General features: G+C 46.7%; 1 protein-coding gene across 1 annotated transcript; it reads right to left on the reverse strand.

Moving 5' to 3' along the window:
- Positions 1-3049: 3049 nt before the first annotated feature.
- On the reverse strand, positions 3050-17888 carry SDHC (succinate dehydrogenase complex subunit C). The gene is made up of 6 exons (XM_033174700.1): positions 17805-17888; positions 12629-12685; positions 11764-11865; positions 9436-9497; positions 6812-6975; positions 3050-3634 (listed from the first exon to the last, which is right to left on the reverse strand). The coding sequence occupies exons 1-6, from the start codon at positions 17822-17824 to the stop codon at positions 3530-3532; spliced, it is 510 nt and encodes a 169-aa protein (XP_033030591.1). The 5' UTR covers positions 17825-17888; the 3' UTR covers positions 3050-3529.
- Between the last annotated feature and the right edge of the window lie 1732 nt (positions 17889-19620).

Genomic DNA, 19620 nt, shown 5'->3' on the forward strand with positions numbered 1-19620 from the left:
GAAGCTCCATTGGGCTTTCTTTGGAGTCGACAAGGATAGGATAAGCTGCCCATTTGTGGACAAGTAAAGAAGTTATTGGTCTGAAGAGAAAAAAATATCTGTCTGTTTCCAGACAGAGCCGGCAATCCTGAAAGCAACAGCATTGCTGTGGCACCCCCTGCAGCGAGGTCACGCCAGTTGCATCACCCTGAAACCACCTCTGCAGAAAGCAACAGATAAACCCCACAACCTCATCTGTTAATGCCAAGCACATTTTAAAAAGGGATGTGTGTTTGGGAGAAACCAAGCTAATTGGTTGACTTGAAAGCTGCTGGTTCTGGGACTCGCAAGGCTTCCATCCTCATTAACGCCCTGCACGTACAGAACATTATCTCTTTCTTTTGTTAACGTGTTTTTTTTTTTGGGGGGGTGGGCAAATTTAGACAGTAAAACTCTTCCCAGTAATATAGATACGCACAGTTGATTTAACAGAAGCAAAGCCGTCACAGGTCCTGTTCCTTAGGAAAGCCTTAGATCATCTTTTTTTTGATCATCAAAGCAGCCAGGCTTTTAAGAGAAGGCTTTCAGAAAACACACGGGGGGATCTGGGACTCGTCTCCCCTTTTTAATAGACTGTGAGATGTGAAGACACACACAGAGAGACAGGTTAGATCTTCTTTCCCACCACCCACCACCAACCCCCGTTTTCTTAGAATCAGAAATTCAGGCACTGCCAAGTCAGGTGGGGGGGGGGGTTTCTTCATCTATGCTCAACATTAATGCTTTACTGCAGATTTAGTTTTGAAGCGTACCAGGATACAAGGCTGCAGGGAACGCTCAGGAATATATTGTGTGTGTCTGAGGAAGATGGATATAAACTGGAATGCTGTGGTCCCCCAGCAAGGGGGAGATAACAGCAGGCTTGTTGGGGCAGGAATCCCAAGGTTTGCAGAAGTACAAAACCATATTGGGTTAGAACTTCTAAGGCTTGGGGGGGCACACCCAAAAATGATCAGTGTGGGCCCATTTTGTTCAATCATGAAATGCAGAAAAGGGAGGGGAGATCTTGGTGAAATAGGAGTGTGTGTGTCTTTGTGTGAGAGAAACATGTGGAACTGGGTGGAGGTAAAATGGAATATAGTACTGTATCCTGGAAGAAGGCACAGCCAGCTGGAACACTTTCTCAACATTTTTTCCCCCAGGTCCTCGTCACCAGCCCTTTTTTGGAGCTGGGTCACAGTTGAAAGCCGTTTATGGGACCCACTCGTTCCATTTTAATTTAACCAAGTACGTGTCCAGATGTACTTTGGAACAGGCTGCCAGCTGGTTTTGCACCCTGATCAACCAACCTCACCTGATATGGGCAAATATCCCTATCATTGTGGTAGATCAGGAGTGGGGAATCTTTGGCCAAGTCTTATTGAAGTACAACTCTCATCAGTCCCAGCAAGCATAGCTAGCAGCAAGGGATGATGGGAATTGTAGTTCAGCCGCATCCAGAGGGCCAAAAATTCCACACACCTATGATAGATGGTCATGGAGAGTTTGAATTGAAAGAACCCAGGACAGGTGGGCCGTACACCCTTACAATTTATTAATATTACCTTTTAAACCCCAACTTTCCTTCCAGGAGCTCAAGGTGATGTACATAGTTCTCTGCTCCATTTTGTCTTTACAACAAGCCCGTGAGGTAGGTTAGGCTGAGAGACAGTGACTAGCCCAAGGTTACCAAGTAAGCTTCATGGCAAAGTGAGGATTTGAAACCTGGTCTCCCATGTCCTAGTGCAGCAGCCGAACCACACCACCACACCAGTTCTGCTCAGCAACAGAGAACATTTTTTGCATACACAAGATCTGGGTTTGTGGTTTCTACCTGAGGAGGAAGGGCTGGAAGCTACCAATCTCTTCCCCAAAACTTGGGCAGCAGGGGATCTTGGAATTGCCCAAGTATTTTTAAACCAGGCCAGGTTCTGCACCCAAGACATACAACAGCTGAGTGAGATGAGACCCACCGTGATATACCCTGATTATTCAGAAACACATCAAATAAATAGCACCAGTAACTTTATGTGCCCCACAAAAGGCTGAGGACAATTTATTAGTAGTAGAAACAGGTGGAAACTTTACAAAACCCAAACAATGGTTCTGATCGCAGAGAAGTAAGTCGCTTCATTTGTGGAGAACAGAGGGTGGAGAGAGGCAACCCAGCTTCATTCATGGGGGGGGGGGGAGCTGTGTGGCTTTAACATTTCAGGAGGTGGTAGTACAGTATGGGCTTGTATTTACAGAGTTTGAGAGGATAATTCGTCTGCGACAGGGTTGGAGAAACATGTGGCCTTTGCAGATGTGAGGCCTCCAACGCCCATCATTCCCAGTGAGTATGGCAAACGGTGATGGGAGTTGTAGTCCAGCGCCATCTGGAGGGCTGCAGCTTCCCCATTATCAGGACGGATCCATCTGCAAAGATGGCGAGCAGGATAAAGTGGTCTGAAACTACACCACCCGAGTTCTTCCACCCAAGTAGAGCCAGTGTGGGGAAGCTTTTTCCCTTCAGGCGCTGCCAAACTACAACTCCCATCATCCTTGGCCACTGGCCATACTTGTTGGGGCTGATGGGAGTTGTAGTTTGGCAGTGTCTGGCTGGAGGGCCAAAGGCTTCCCTCACACCTGCAGCAGCGAGGCCAGCCCTTGCCCAAGATGACATCGTTTTCTTTCCCCCTGGCCCATGTTGGCGGCCCACACCTACAAAGAGAGCAATGCAGCCTTTCAGCATGTTGCCATAGCAACCTTAGCAGAGGCAGCCTTAGGCCACAGGCCCGAAGCCTCACGGCCGCTGCCACCATTCTGGGGATAAAGGGGTGAGGCACAGGACAGCCGCTGGAGGTGGCTTCGGCTGAATGTGCTGCCCTTGCCTGCGAGCCTCGCTTATCAATGGGCACCCTTGTCCTCGTGAAAAATATACCCACACGCTCGCTCACACAGTGTGCTAATGGAGCTCCCTCAGCCCCTAGGCGGGGGACAAAGGCTGGTATTGTCTCAAGCCTTTTTGGGGGGGAGGGAAGACTGGGAGTGGGGGGGGGGAGAGAACAACAAAAAGAAGCATGCGGCTGAGGAAAGCAATGGCTCAAGCAGTGCATTGTGGGTATGCCAGCTTCTCAGCCAATCAGGACTCAGCTGCTGTTGGCCATCTATGCAGTCTTGCGCATCCAGCCCTAGGTTTTACTTCGGGGGGGGGGCGAGGGGGGATTTCTTGAACTCTGGCTGGTGATAATGTGGGACATTAAAATAAAAACAGAAAAAGGAGTGGTTCTACAATAATCTGGGAGGATCTGAGAAGGGAGGGAAGAATCACCTCATTACCATTTACTATTAAACTATGTGCAGATTTGTGAACCATTTGCCCCCACCCCTGACTGTTTCCCTAGCCCAAAAGCTGCCCCTCAACTTCTACTGCTCCAGAGATTTTGATGAACTAAACCGTTCAAGAGATGGAAGAGAACAGGACTTCAGGAGTGGTAGAGGACGAGAGAAGGACTGCTCCGCCAGAGCTTCACATTGCTGCAATCCCAATGGAGGACAATACTGTCAGGACAAGAACGAGGACTCCGGACTGGTAGACCTGGGGTATTTTGAATCCTTTGCCCAGGTCCCATGCCTACAAGACAGAGAGAGAGAGGGAAGCAAAAGTGTTGTTTTAAATAGTGTTGTTTTTAACTGATTATTTCATTGGTTTATTCTTTTAGCAAACCATTATATGCATTTTGTGAAATAAATAATAAACTCCCATCTGTCCCAGCCAGCATGGCCAATGGTCAGGGATGATGGGAATTGTAGTCCCAACAGTATCTGGAGAGCCTAAGACTAGACATCCCCATGTTGGATTAGTACCAGGGAGACTATTCAAATCCCCACTCACAGGGTGACCTTGGCCTGGTCACTGCATCTCAAACTAGCCTACCTCGCAGGGCTCTTGGGAGGATAATGTGGGATGGGTGGGTAAGAAACCATGTACGCTACTAGCTTTCCTCAACCTGGGCCCCTCTGGACACTGCTGCACTCCCACTTCCACCACCATGATGACAGCTGCAAAGTAAGTGGTGTAATTTGCATAATTTACACCAGACATACAATCGGCATACATCTATACATAAATGAATCCACATACCCGTGCCTGCAGCCATCCCATGCCTGTCTTGTCCAGTAATTTGCGGCCTCAAAGAGAAATACAACTAATGTTTGTAGACCTCTCTAGCCTCGTCCCCTGGAAAAGATTCCTACTCCCCAGAGGTGTCCAGGGAAGTGCTGTTACTTACGACTCTGCTTTCAACACCACAAGGCATTTCTCGGCTCACAGATTAGTTTCTCTGCATGCAAGCAGGTCCAATCTGCTGCACTATAATTGACAGGTGTATGGTATTGGGGTGCAGTGTTGCAGGTTTGTGAGGTTTTCTCTCAGATCACTCTTGCTTTCTGCAACTGTATGCTGGTGTGTGTGCGTGTGTGGAGAGAGAGATGGAGACAGAGAGAAAGAGAGAAAAAGAGAAAGAGAGAAAGAGAGAGAGAAGTGCACACATCACTCTTTTCTCTCTTCTGGCAATATTCTTCTCTCTAGCTGTGGCAGCTTCTGATGACAGCCGTTTGTATCGAGTGACAGCAGCTTCTATGCCTCCGTAATAATGTACAAGGGCACACTTGATGTGCAGGGAGCAAAATCCATTTGTCAAGCCCAGCGCCCACCAATCGGCATCCCCTGCCCCAGGGGGCAGCCACTGATTGTGACTCTCAGTAAACCAGAACGCCCTCCAGATCTTATTTTTCAAAAGCAAAGGGAGGGGTGGGCAGGCAGAAGAATCCATGCATACTATCTGGAGTCAAGAGGAGGAGAAGATGCTCATTCGGAGAGGCATAAGATGCCCAGGAGCTGGGCAAGGGAGTCAGTGGGTTGGCCTTTATAAGGTTTTTCCCCCCCCTCTAAAGAGAAAAACAGACACGCACACATACACACAGAGCTCACACTTCTCCCAGGGAGAACCGCCTGTCCCAAATCTCAGCCCCGGGTAAGTACTGAAGAGTCAGTTGCTTTCAAGGGAATGTTGCAGAGTCCCGGAAGTGAGCAATCAGAGCAGTTGTTCTCCCCCCACCCCTTCACAGAGAGAAAACACTTTGACAGATCTAATTGCTTTGAAAAGAAGTGCCACTTCACAGCACTGCAAAGGGCAGAGAAGGATGCAAACATGCGATAGGATTGCTCCTTGCTCCGGGGGTGCAGGATGTGTGGTGTAGTGGTTAGAGTGCTGGACTATGACCTGGGAGGCCATGGTTCAAATCCCCACTCAGCTTTGAGCTCACTGGGCCACTCTGGGCCACTCACTGCCCCCCAGCCTGACCTACCTCGCAAGGTTGTTGTGAGGATAAAATGAGGGAGAACCATGTGTGTTACCTTGAGCTCTTTGAAGGATAGGTGGGTCATACAAATGCAGGAAGTAAATAAGTAAGGAAGTCAACTCTTTCCATCCCTTTGCTTTTAGGCACCTGGCTGTTGTTTTTTTAAGCTGTTGGTCACAGTTGCACGAGTTAATCCTGGCTCAGGCTGCTACCCACACAGAGACATCCTGCCACTAGCCCAAACCTCACTCTTTTGTTTGCTGAATGTGTGGGCAAGCAATGTTCCTCTGGCAGAATCCCCAATGCAAAGCTTCCATGTACAGAGGCAGTATATCACTGAATACCAGGACAGCCACCTTTTACGTTTCTATCCTGCTTTTCCTCCAAGGAGCTCCAGGTGGCACCTGAGGGTCTCCTCACTCCCCAATTTATCTTCTATGTCTTCAGCCTGGCAGCCCCCAGCTCTTTGGAACTCCCTCCCACAGCGCTTTCAGACAGGTGCTTTCTCTATTGCCTTTCTGATATGTGCTAAAAAAAGTTCTTCTTTCAATAAGCCTTCTAAAATCTCTATCCCGTTCGGCACCTGCTTTTGGTTTGAATCAATTTTGTGCATGTGCTGTTGTTTCAATCTGTTTTTTAAATTTTTTTTATATTTTTTTGCTATTGTTTTAATTATTTTCATATGTTTATTTCAGCAGCTTGTATGCCACTTAAATCACAGTTGCCTCTAAGCGGTGTACAGCAGACTCAGTAGAGTGAAAATAAAATTGAGCTGAAACTATAAAATCAGAATTTAGTTAAAATGCCTGCTAGCAAAAAAAGCAAGTCTTTGGTAAAGGCTACAATTTCAAACCGGGGGGGGGGGGGGGCTTGTCTGACCTCAGCTGGGAGGAAGCTCCATAAAAATGGGCCTGCAATCCTGAACACATAAACAGCGACTCCTCCCAAGACCTCAGTGATTACTTATGTCATTATATTGCAAATGGCTCTAGGATGCATCATGGGAAGAATTCATATATATATATTTAGGCATCAGGCAAAAACATTTAGCCAGGGCTTTGGCTTGTGGGCTTCTTGGTATGGTGGGATGTTTTATTCCTGCCTTTTAAAAATAGGATTGCCCTTTAGATTTTTTTTTTTTTTTTTTTTTTTTGCTTTTTTTGCTGGCTTCAATCTGTTTGTTTACTTCCATATTGTAACGGTGGTTAAAAAGAAGAAGAAACAAATACATTTAATAAATAATGAATGAAATAAATGATTAATATTAACAACAGCGGCAACGGTGCGAGGAAGATTAGGACAAGGTCAACCAGATTTCAATGGCTGAGTTGGGATCTGAACCCTGATCTGTAGGTCCCAGTCTAGTGCTCTAACCACTACACCACCACTGCCTCTTTTATGCTGCGAGGCTCCCCAGCTGCACCCATATTCCAAAGGAGCTACTCACTAGATGCCTGATTCCGTTCCAGGTGTGGAAGGTCAAGGGGAAAGCCAGGGCAAACTTTGCAGAGTAGATGAGGGCAGGCCCCAGGCTAAGGGACCTGATCAGCTCCAAGTGGTCGGCAAAGTGTCCTGGGAGGATCAGAGCGCTTAAGCCGAAGAGGGACACCCCTGGGGAGAAAAACACAAGAGAAATGGGCTCCTTTGGACAACTTGTTTATCAAGCAATCTTCTGCACAAAGCTGATGTGGTGGCTGGACTACGCCTGATTTTTGTCTGAGCATTCATTCCGATTTGTTCATAGGCAGTGCTTTATTCTGGTGGTACTCAAAGATACGCAGTACTGGCACCTTAAAGCGCCCCCCCATGTGAAAAGTGTGGCACTTACTGTAACAACTTCATGGTGAGTAGCGGCACCTTTTTTTCCTTTTAAAAAAGCACCGTTCATAGGACAGTTATACAGCAATGTGCATCCGCCGTGAACTTTTTGCAGGGTGTTTGGCTGTTTCCCCATTAAATCATTCATTTGTCCCACTTCTCAACATGTTGCCCAGCTTTTCGCTTTACAAACTGCAAACCTACTCTCACGGGAGGCAGTAACGGCAACCCACAAAGAGGATTAGACTGATTCATGTAGGAGAAGGCCATTGATAGGCTATGCTCTGCCTCCACAGGACACAGAAATGCTTCTGAATATCATTTTCTGGAAGCCACAGGAGAGTCCTCTTGTGAAGGGATCCTGCTCAAGGCCTTCCTGCTGAGGCATCTGTTTAGCCCCTGGGAGAACAGGATGCTGGACTAGATGTGACAATGGCGTGAACCAACACGTTCTTTTTATGTTCATATGCAAAAAGACCTTAAGGTAAAGGGACCCCTGACCATTAGGTCCAGTCGCGGACGACTCTGGGGTTGCGGTGCTCATCTCACTTTATTGGCCGAGGGAGCCGGCTTACAGCTTACAGGTCATTTGGCCAGCATGACTAAGCCGCTTCTGGCGAACCAGAACAGTGTACAGAAATGCCGTTTACCTTCCTGCCGGAGCGGTACCTATTTATCTACTTGCACTTTGACGTGCTTTCGAACTGCTAGGTTGGCAGGAGCAGGGACCGAGCAACGGGAGCTCACCCTGTCGCGGGGATTCGAACCGCCAACCTTCTGATCGACAAGCCCTAGGCTCTGTGGTTTAACCCACAGCGCCACCCGCGTCCCTAAAAAGACCTTATCTTAGGGGGAGGCAAAGTGGATTTGTTGCGCAATGGCAACAGAGCACTTTAATCTGCTTTATTTGCAAAAACCTTCGATTTCAGTTTGAGCTTGAGCCCCTCCTGTGAAATTCTGGATGTCTGGGATCACCCAGGGATGCTAAGGATACGGGAGGCAGACATACCACCCTGAAAAACCTCTCACATTTGCTACCTGTGCTATGCAAGTTACATGCTGCAGGAGAACCTACGCCCAGCACACACCTCCAAGACAAGCCATACAGTATATGACATCTAGTGCGCAGCAGGTGGGCCGTTTTGCAGGCACCAATCAGCCCTGTACAGCCCTGGGCAGAGCACTCTGCCAATGCCAACCATCAGACACCACAAAACAGTAAAATGGCAAATTCAATCCAAGTGGCTTAATACCGTGGCCCTGCTCAGCTTATAAGGCCACCAACTAGAGTAAGGAGCATCCATCAGGGCGAGACACAGAACAGCTACAAGCAAGGCCGGATTAGCAGTGGCTCAAGCTTTGACAAAGCCCTTTAAAGCTTCTGGAGGAAAGTTTCCTTTCCAGGCAAGTTACAGATCAGCTACCAATGTGCAGGCAACCTCAGCTAGCTGAGCAAGGAGAGGCAAACCCTGCGGGAGAGAGTTGGGACGCAGAGCCGGATTGACATGCGCCGGGGACAGCTGATATGCAATAAGGACAGCTTGATGAGAGCGCCTGGGTTGGCTGGAAGAGTGGCAGTGGCGGCAGCAGCTCCTTCCTTTTAAGCCTCAAGGCTTCTCCTTGCTGTTTCCAGATGGCACTGCCAGAATGGATGGCAGGGGCAGTGGGGAAGGGCAGGCGGAGCTAGCAAGAGCGAAGCCTGCCAAGCTGCTCTTAGATCTGCTCCCTTCCTGCCCACCTGCCCATCACTGGTCAGCAAAACCCTCCCAGGACACTTCACCCGCTACCCCGGCCAAAGGAGCATCCTGCAAAGCGCAGGACCAACGTGGCCCAAGCTGTCCTGCTGCTTCCCAGTGGTCATGCTTCTCATGCCTGACCTGACTTGACCAGGGCATTAAAAAAAATAAAAATCTTCTTCTGCTCCCCGATCTCCCCTGGCTGCTCGAGATGAATCTGGTGAGGTGCCTCTTGGTTGACAGGCATGAGAGTGGGCTGTACCACTTGAGACTGCAAAGGGCGGGGGGTAGCACTTTTTAAATGCATGACACATATGTATGCCCCATGTTAAGTCAAAAAATACATTTCCTGAAATTCAGCAGCATTCTCCCATTGCTCCAGGTGCCTCTGGGAAGCCCAAGCACAGCAGAAAGGCTACAGGCCGTTCTGTAGTGAGGGGGTCTCAGCTGTAAGGAGGGCGCTGAAAAATGGGAGTGGGGTCCAGAGGAAGGTGACAAAGGACAGACCCCAAAGTACCTAGGCTCATTGCAGCTCCTGTGCCACGGTGAGAAATAGACATCATCATGGGCAGGGACCAGCTGAAAGAAGAAGAAACAGAGGCCAGTGAGATTGGGCACAAAGCAAGGCACCAGTCTAGCCAGACCGCCACCAACGTTCAGTTCACAACAGGTCTTTCTTCCCCCACCCAATCCCACCAAACTCTTTTAAATAAAGGGGGTGGGGAACCTGCAGCCAATGGGCCCATTCTGGCCTGCCAGCGGATTCTTATTTGGCCCACCTGTCCCTTTCCTCCAAACCACACTCACCTGGCTAATCAGCTGGTGTCATTGGCTGGTGTAAACTGATAGGTGGGTTAAGTCCTGCTGGCTGCAGATTCACCAGCGAATTCCCCTTGAGGAACACACTGGCAAAGCAGACCCCTGCAGAGAGCAGGATTGAGCCCTCCGCTCATCAGCTGATGAATGGAGAGTTAAATCCTACTGGGTGCTGCTTCGCTAACATGTTCCCTCGCAGGGAATGCACCGGCAAAGCAGACCCTGCTCTCTGCCCTAGATCTTTGGCAGGTGGAAGGGGGGAAAGCCACCCTTTGGTCACCTGACATCATCACAGCATCAGGTGATTGACAGGTGGGTGACCCCACCCACCTGTCCAAGTTGGCACACAGGGTGGAAGGAGATAACCAGGGGCCAAAATGGCTCCCCACTCTGGTCTTAAAGCCTTTGTTCAAATGATTATTCAACTACTCCGTTTCTAGACTGTCTATCAACCGAAGTCCCTGGGCTGTTTTCAGAAATCAGTTAAGACACACCAAAAATAAATAAATCCCTATGTAAACGACATAAAACCTTCACAACCCAGCATTCAGATGGCACCAAAAACACAGATCAGCATAAAGTAAAACCCAAAAAATAACATTTTGCACAGATCTAACTTCACTAGAAGAAAAAAATAAAAAGGGCTGAGAGAGGGAAGAGGTCTCCGGCTGATGATGTAGTCAGTGCAAAAAGCGATGCAGTTTGTTCCCATAAGAAGCAGCGATGGCCACCAACTAGGGTGGGTTTAAAAGAGGGCTAGACAAATCCTTGGACGAGGAGGCGATTAATGGCCACAACAGCTGGTAGCAGGTCCTAAAGCATATATGTACATCTCTCAGGTGTCAAAGACCAGGCTAAAGAGGTAAGTCTTCAGCATATGACAGAAACTGAAGAATGAAGGTGTGCCCAATGCACCTCTGTGGTGGGGACAGAATTCCTCCGTTTAGGGGCCACCAGAGAGAAGGCCCTCTCCTCAGCTGCAATGCACAGTTGCAGTTAGTGGAATTGCTTGTACTTTTTTTTTTTATTTTCCCCTCACTATATGGAGTCAAATATTGAGTTTCGGATCTTGTTTGTGTATGTGGGCTATTAATAAACTCAAAACAGAACTGATTTGGGGAAGGAGGGGGGAGAATCGGTGACTCTCCAAGTGTAAACCACCCAGGATGGAGAAACTGTTCCAGCTCATTCTGTGCCTGTTCCTAGAATTATGCCAGGAATCCAGCCAGATGAGAAGGAGAAGGGATGGAGGAATCTATGGAGGTGGCTGAGGAATGACTTTGCCACAATGGCAGGAATCCTGGAGGGGCGGTGGAGGAGAGAGGGGCTGCCTTAAAGGGAAAGCACCGGACCTTCCGAGCACCACTGTGAAGAAGGAAGGAATAGGATGTTGCAAGGGGAACAGGGTGCGAATTCCGCATCCAGGGAGCCAATGGAATATAGGAAACTGCTTTACAGTGAGCCAAGGTTTCAGGCAGGGAGTCTCTCTCAGCTCTACCTGGGGAAGCTAGGGATTGAACTTGCATGCAAAACTGATGCTCTACCCACAGAGGTGCAGACCTTCCCCTGTGGTGTGCAGTAGCATAAAAGCCGAATGTCCACCCCTTTCCCTCTAAGTAAGCTGCTCTTTCTTCGACTGCCCTTTCAGGATTCCTGCCAATGTGGCAAAGGGTTCCTCTGGGTGATCTCAGTGATCCAGCTGGGATATGAAGGCTCGGGTGGTCCTTAAGGTATCCTGAGCCAAAGCTGCTTAGGGCTTTGTATAGCTAACACAGGAACTCTGAACCTGTAGCAGAAGATGGCAATAATGCAGTAAGCCTTGGGGAAGCCTTGCAGAACAACTAATAAAGTGGAATGATGTCTGGATGGCCCAGTATAAATCTGCCACCAATGTAATATGATTGTGTTGACGGCGTGCTGCAAAAAATCACCCACCAACCCTTCTCTTGTGCCAGTCCTAAATCTTGCTCTTAATCTCAATTAATTGGAAATGCAAACACCTCCCTTCTTAAACAAAGCCAGCTCTTACTGGTAGATGGTGACATGAGGGGACACAGGACGGTTGGACCGGGTGTTCTTCTCCCAAAACTGGGCCATCTCCTCCTTTGCCGTCGTTGCCATGGGGACCACGCTGGAAAAGAAAATACAGGAGAGAAGAATGGCGCTGGGGTCTGTGCCGTGCTTAGGAACACGGGAAGATACTGCATTGCAACCAAGAGAACAGGACGGGTCCTAAAATGGGAGGGAAAGCCATGGTTCGATCATCTCATGGGTGACTCGTGGGCGGCTCATGGTTTGTTAAACGAACAATGCCTCAAACCGGAGGTGCATAACTTTTGCTGTTGCTGTTATTGCTCCTTCCTGCCTAACCCTTTTCCTTTTTTGTCATCTAAAATAGGACACTGTAAGTCTGAGGATAGGATCTACCTCATTTGTTTTCTGCAATGAGTTTTGTGGAGGTGAAGAGCAGGTGTTTTTTTAAAAAAAAAAGAAGAAGAGGAAAATTATTTAAATAATAAAATAAAATTGATGCACCAACTTCCTCTCCTGTAGGGCTCTGAACGGAAGTTTGTTTAGGGGCAACTTTTATTTTCAATAAATAATGGTGTGGTGGAGGGGCACAGAGACATAGGGTGAATGGAAAGCGGCACAGAAGACCATCTGAAGCCAAGTCGTTGGCAAGTAAACCAGCGAACGCCCTTTGATTTATATTTCCTGTGAGCAGCACCTGCAGATTCTATAAAGTGCCAATCACAGCATTAACAGCTAGCCAGTCGTTTTAATGGCCCATGAATTATGGGAGAACAAACTGGCAGAGGAGTGAATCTTGCAAGGATCCAAACAGCAGGAGGAGAATTAACAAAAGCCCATTTTTTTTACTGTCATAAACTCACTGCCCTGTGGAGAGTCTCGGTCCGAGACGAACACAGAGGCATCGCCGGCTGGCTAATCTGAAAGACAAAAGTGCTCTTTGAATTCACAACTGAAGCCTTATTCTTCCCACCAAGACACAGTGCAAGGCAAGAAACATGAAAACACAACACGTTTTGCTTGATAATCACGCAGAAACCATTATTGTTATTATATTGGGGTGTGTATGTGTCTAAAACCTTTCAACACAATAACAAAATAAAATGTTGGCACTGCAACTAAGGCTGTGTACACACCATACATTTAAAGTACAGGCCTGTCTGCCCCCCCTCGAGTTCTGTGAACTGTAGTTTGTCAAGGGTGCTGGGAACTATAGTTCTTTAAGAAGTAAAAAAAAAATGGGATGGGGAGAATGTACTTTAAATATATGGTGTGTACTACACAGCCAGAGAAATATATCACCAGCCACCCATTGGTTTAAGTAAATCATAATCCAATATTGCCAAAAGCATTTTGACCAGGCAGTCTTCTTCAGTGGCAAACAATAACAGCTATTAGATGGATGAGTCTGAAATGGATTATATTTCAGGTCTGCTTACATCTAGGTTCAGGCTGCCCAGGCTTTTAAATAAAATGTGAAACCACCCATTCAAACCGTTAAGGGACAGAAACGGAGCTGGTTGCAATTCCCCAACTTCCGCTGCAAAACTCTCACAGATCCATCCGAAGAGACGCTATATATGGATTTCATAAAAGGTTTTAAATATTTATTGACCTAACAGTGACATATTACAGATTTAATATAAATCTATGTATATCGAGCTGAAGGAATGTGTGTACATAATTTTGAAAGGTGAATGCTTGCTATGTATTTGTCCATCAGTACGTTAAATCTTCTTTTAAAAAATTAATAAAAGGGGGGGTATATTCATGTGCATATGTGAACACAAAATATCCAAGATGGGCGAGAAAAACCAGCCCTGCCAATAACAAAAAGGAGTTTATTTCATGCCTGGACCCCTAAAGCAGTGTTTTTCAACCTTTTTTGGGCAAGGGCACACTTGTTTTATGAAAAAAATCACGAGGCACACCACCATTAGAAAATGTTAAAAAATTTAACTCTGTGCCTATATTGACTATATATAACGTAATTCTCTTGAATAGGAATCAAATAAACACAATTTTTCCCACGGCACACCAGGCAACATCTTGCGGCACACTAGTGTGCCGCGGAACAGTGGTTGAAAAACACTGCCCTAAAGGGTAAAGGTTTGCAGGCTTCTGGTGGGGCGAAAGGGAGAAAGAAAACAAACTTTCATTTCATTCTGCAGATGCCATTTGTCACACCTGAAGCGCTAGCAAAATAGCAGGTCATTCTTTCAGTGCAGTGAGCATCACATTTCAGTCCCAAACTGACACCATGAGCAAGAGGTAAATTAAGGCTTTCAGTTTCTTTCTTTTTTTATTACAGGCACACACACCCACACACACCCACACACACCCCTGCAAGCTACAGAAGCTATGCTAGACAGATCCCGTCAAGCTGTTGTCAGGCTGACATTCAAAGGTGACACACCAGCAAAAAACCAGCGGTTCACAAGGCAGCCTGTCATAGCTCAAGGAGTTTAGAGATGGGGACTGGAGTGGACTTTGTCTAAAGGACACACTAGTGTTGGAGATAATCAACACATAAAAAAGGAAAGCAGAGGACTGCTGGATCAGGCCAAAGGCCCACCAAGCCCAGAATCCTGTTCTTACAGTGGTCTTCCGGATTATTGTGGGAGGCCCACAAGCAGGACCTGGGTGCAATATTACTCTCTTCTCTTGAGATTCCCTGCAACTGGTATTCAGAGGCACATGGCTGCCTCTGTCAGTAGAGACAGAATAAAGCCACTGCAGCTGGTAGCCTTCTCTCCTCCATGAATTTGTCTATTCCACTTCTAAAGCCATCCAAGTTGGTGGCCATCCTGACCTTCCATGGGAGCACATTCCACAATTTAACAATTCACTGTGTGAAGGATTTTCTCTCCGGTTTCCAGCTACCCCACTTTGCCAGATCAGGTTCCTTCCAAGTCAGGGACAATTCTGGGAAGTTTGGGTAAAATTTGGGTTGCCATACGTCTGGAATTTCCCAGACATATCCAGAATACTGCATTTGTCAGAAGCGTCTGGGCGGAAATCCGGACATATGGCAGCCCGTGTCGACAGTGCCAATTTTGCCGATTTTCCCTAGAAATGAGACACAGGCAGGTCAAAATGAGGCAGGAAAGAGGGGCAAAGAAATAAGAACTGAGACCAGTTGAAAGCCTGGTGATGAACATGTTTCGTAGGAAGCGAGTGGCAAAGTATGATGGTTATTTTTCTGTAACTAAGACGCTTTCCATTATTACCGGTATTTTCTGCAGGGCGGTTGAGAATGTGAAGTAGATCCATGGAAAAGCATTGCTTCTGAACTGGCACTGGGTGAAAAGAAAACTCTTGAGCATGGTGGCAGAACCGTGACAGCTCATTCACACATAAGTTGCCACTTGATAAGTGATGCACATACATGTGGGAACCAACTCACACATACAGGCACATGTGTTCAATGTTGCACATGTATGCACACCTTTCATATTGTATGCACGCATGCACACAGACAGACAGGTGGTCTTCCAGCTATTTGCAATTTCACAAACCTACGAATGTTAAATTTAGATGTGTGCATCTAAACCCACATTGATAAAGCATGGGCATATATGACTACAATGCCATAAACCTGCACATGCATTTAAGTTCATGTGTTCAGAGATGCATATACACAGCCTGTGCATAGTTCCACAAAATTGTTACATATGCTTTACGACTACTGCACACTTCCATACAATAAAGCATGCATACACTAAGATGTATTCACAATGCCACAAGCCAACACATATATTTAAACTTATGGACACACACAGATGTTCTACCACACACATGCTCACATGTGCCACAAATATATTTTTCGTGCAATTCAGCGTATGCACATCTGACTGCAATGAAGCACACACATAAGTGTACGCATGCAAAGCAAACACTCTCACAAACACATGCATGCATTTCAGCTTATGCACAAACAGAGACCCGTGTTTGCAGTGCAGCAAGCACATGTACACAAAAGAATAGATGAACACACACCAGGCTTCAGAAAGGGCAGCATTTAGAAACTAGCTGGAGAATATTTCAGCCTACTGATCTTACAAGTAGCCATTCTGAAACAAAGAGCTTTCTGGGGAAACTCCAGTGTGAAATTGAATCACAACTGATGAAGAAATTCAATCAAACGAAAACCTGTGACTGAATCAAGATAATGGTGTGTTTTTTATCACACTACATGGTATTAATTAGGTCACCAGTGCCAGGATATTTGCGTTTGCACCAACATTGCCTTGGTGACAGTAATAGTAACTATTCTGCTTTTATCGGTGTCTGTTTTTCATGAAATTCCTTTCCATTTGGCCTCGCTCCTCTTCATCCCTGCCCATCAAAGCGCATACACACAGCTGCCATAATTTAGGATTATGCTTCATGCATTGGAGGAAACAAACAACCAAAGTGTGCTCCTAATAGTTTGCTGGTTGTTTTTTAAGGTGTCACATGTGCTTTACATGTAGCTTTGCCCACATGGAGAAGAGGCTGGTGGGACTGCATTGCTGACATCATGCATGGCACACTGACACTGATGTCTATACTGGGAAAACCAACAGGCAAATGAAAGGTCATGCATAGGCTTGCATGTGATCTGGACCCATGCATGATCAGGGGTTCTGATCATGGGAACACCAATGTGTGAAATGTTGTTCACACATAGGCTTTCCTGGTGCAGGTACCTATAACAGCACAAAAATGTCCACGGGGCAGGGCTGACACAGAATAGGACATTAGAGGCAGGGTAAGGGGTGTAGTCTCATTGCCTCCTTCTGTGTGCATGGCTTCTGTGTGTGGAGAAGGCCCACCAGCATGTCTGCTTGTGTGCAAACACATGTGTCTCAGTTTGTGGAAATGCCTGTGGATGTGTAATGAATGCATAAGTGTAACACAGCTGTGGGGGGGTCTATGGGTAGGTGTGTCACAAATAAATGCATATGCAGAAATGTGCATAGGCACATAACACTGACATGCAATCATAGAATTGTGGAGCTGGAAGGGACCCTGAGGGTCACCTAGTCCAATCCCCTGCAATGCAGGAATCTCAATTAAAGCATACATGGAATGCATGTGTGGGGCTTGTGTACATGTGTGCACACACCCGCTTGCAAATGGATGCATGTTCATACATTTTATTTATGGCAATGCACATAAAGCAGAAATACATGCATTATACATCTCCGAATGCACATTTGCATATGTCTAAATGAGCACCTGTTTCTACACAGAATCATAGATTTGTAGAGTTGGAAGACACCACAAGGATCATCTAGTACAACCCCCTGCAATGCAGGAATCTTTCACCTAATGTGGGTCTCGAACCCACAACCCATGCTATACCAACTGAACTTTGTCGTTAACTATGTTTGAAACTATGTAGGTAAGTGGTATCAAACTGTTTTAACGTGGCGTTGCAATTTTGTGTTCTAATGCTGTAATGCACGCTGGGACCTTAAGGTGAAGGGTGGGTAATAAATTAAATAATAATATGAACAACAGCATATACTTATATACTTATATGCATATACTTATATACTTAGCTGTACGCATAATGCTGAAATGCATGCATCTTACTTCTGCGGGGATTGTGAATGAGCGCAAACAGACACAGATTACATCTCTCTGCACACACAACTTTAAATGCGCACACAGATATGTGGCACTTCAAAAACATTATGTACCCATGTGCTAACTGTTGTGGGGCGTGTGCATGCAAGCAGAAAGGCAGGCACAGCCTGCTGACGCATGTGAACACGCACTTCGAACATGCAGCAGGATGACAAAACCCTTTAGGTTTGCATTTCAGCTTCTGCAAGAAGATAACGGAACGGCGCTAAAAAAACCCCACACCTTTAGGGTAAAAACCAATGTCACCCAGTCGCACCCAAGGGCACAGGTGCCCCCCCACAAACAGTCCCCTCCACAAACACACCCCATTTCCCAGACAGACAGGAATGACCCCCACCCCACTTCCCACTCCTTGTCTTCCCTCCCAGCGCTTCGCTCCCATCTTCTGTCCCCCGCAGTCACCTTAACAGAGACACCGCCATCTTGCCGAGGCGCCACTCGCTCCAGTGTCCCCCCGCCCCCTCCCCAAGCAGGAAGAGGGCGCAGGGTGACGTCACTGCCCTACTTCCGTCGTCAAAGGGCAAGCAAGGGCGGAAGGGCGCTTTTCAGCAGGCGGCGGAGGAGAGGGGGCAACGCGCGTCTGCTTAAGACGTTAAAGGTTTCTCGTCCCCTGCCGGTTCCCGCAGGCTGAGAACCTGTGTTCTTTTTGATTATTTATTCGGGAGCAAGGACTATTAATTTGCATGGGGCTCAAAGGAGGACGGGGAATTTTATATATTTATAATATGTGCACATTTATATTACACCCCGCCTTTTTTCTCAAGGCGGCTTACAGGTAAAAATAAGAACAGCTAGAAAAAGACAGTCGTTTAAAAAAAACAATTAAACATTGATAGAATTAAAACTATGTACATATATAAAATTTATCAGATCCACACCAGAGTTGGATTCACTGTTCAGGGTAGACACACTGAAATGAAAGGGCATGGCTTAACTCAGGTTCATTCATTTCAACGGGTCTCTGGATATTTATTTATTAGATTTCTATCCCATATTTCCTCCAAGGAGCTCAAAAGTGCTGTTCATGATTACCCTAAACCTAATGAGCTTCATTCATGGCCGAGTGACGATTAGAGCCCCTGGCCCATTCGTCCCCCCACCAAATCCTAGTCCAACACTCTAACCACTACAACACACTGGTTCTCATACCAAGTAGAATTTAGTTAGGTACAGCTGATCTTCCATTGTAGTAGCCCAGAGAGAAAAATCACATCCTATGCAGCTGTTTGTGAGTGAGCAGGCCGGCAACACTTGAATTTTAAGCCAAATGTTCAAGGGTTGGCACCTACAAGTTTAGAGATTGCACACTTTTGTTTTTCTGAGCATATGTTGAGGTCTTTCAAATTCAGGCACCTTATACTGCTGCCCTGCTGGCATTCAACGTCTGCTGGGTTATTTCCATTTATTTTACAGTATTTTATTTATTATTTCAACCGTTTATTGTGCTGTTTTCCCGCATCTATGAAGGAGTTGCCCAAAGCAACTTCCAAAATACAAAAGCAACAGGGATCCAAATGCTGAAAGGCAGATTGTCGAAGTAAAATGATGAAACAATATAGCCTTGCTTCTCAAGTGGCCTGAGGCAGAGTAAATGGTTCACTGCCACTAGATCTTCACAACAACCCTGTGAGGTAAGTTAGACTGAGAATGAGAGAAGTGAGTGATCAAGTCAAGGTTATTACATTTATATCCCACCTTTCCTCCAAGTAGCCCAGGGCAGAGTACACGGTCCTCCTGTTTTATCTATTCACACAACAACCCTGTGAGGTAGGTTAGGTTGAAAGATAAAAACTGGCCCAAGGTCACCCAGTGAGCTTCATGGCCGAGTGGGATTTGAACCCTGGTCTCCCAGATCCCAATCCAACACTTTCACCACTATTGCTATGCTGGCACCCCAGGTTGAATAATTCCACTGTTTCACCAAATAGGGAGTGCTGCCTCTTTAGTCAATTTTTACAACTTTCATCCCAGTTTTCTCCATCAAGGGGGAGAAGGGAGAGGTGACAAGCCCCCACCTGCCCTCCAAGATCATGGACATTCTGGGGCTAAACGCTCTAAGCAAGAATCCTGGCAACTGTGGTTTCCCTTATAAACACCCCCTGCAGGCTGGGGTACCATTGTTCTTGTAGCCAGGGCTCAGTGGAGCACACAAAAGGTCCCAGGTTCAATCCCCAGCATCTTTAGGTAGGGTTGGGAGAGATCTCTAATGGAAATCCTG

The sequence above is a fragment of the Lacerta agilis genome, chromosome 17 (assembly GCF_009819535.1).
Source record: "Lacerta agilis isolate rLacAgi1 chromosome 17, rLacAgi1.pri, whole genome shotgun sequence".
Taxonomy (NCBI): Eukaryota; Metazoa; Chordata; class Lepidosauria; order Squamata; family Lacertidae; genus Lacerta; species Lacerta agilis.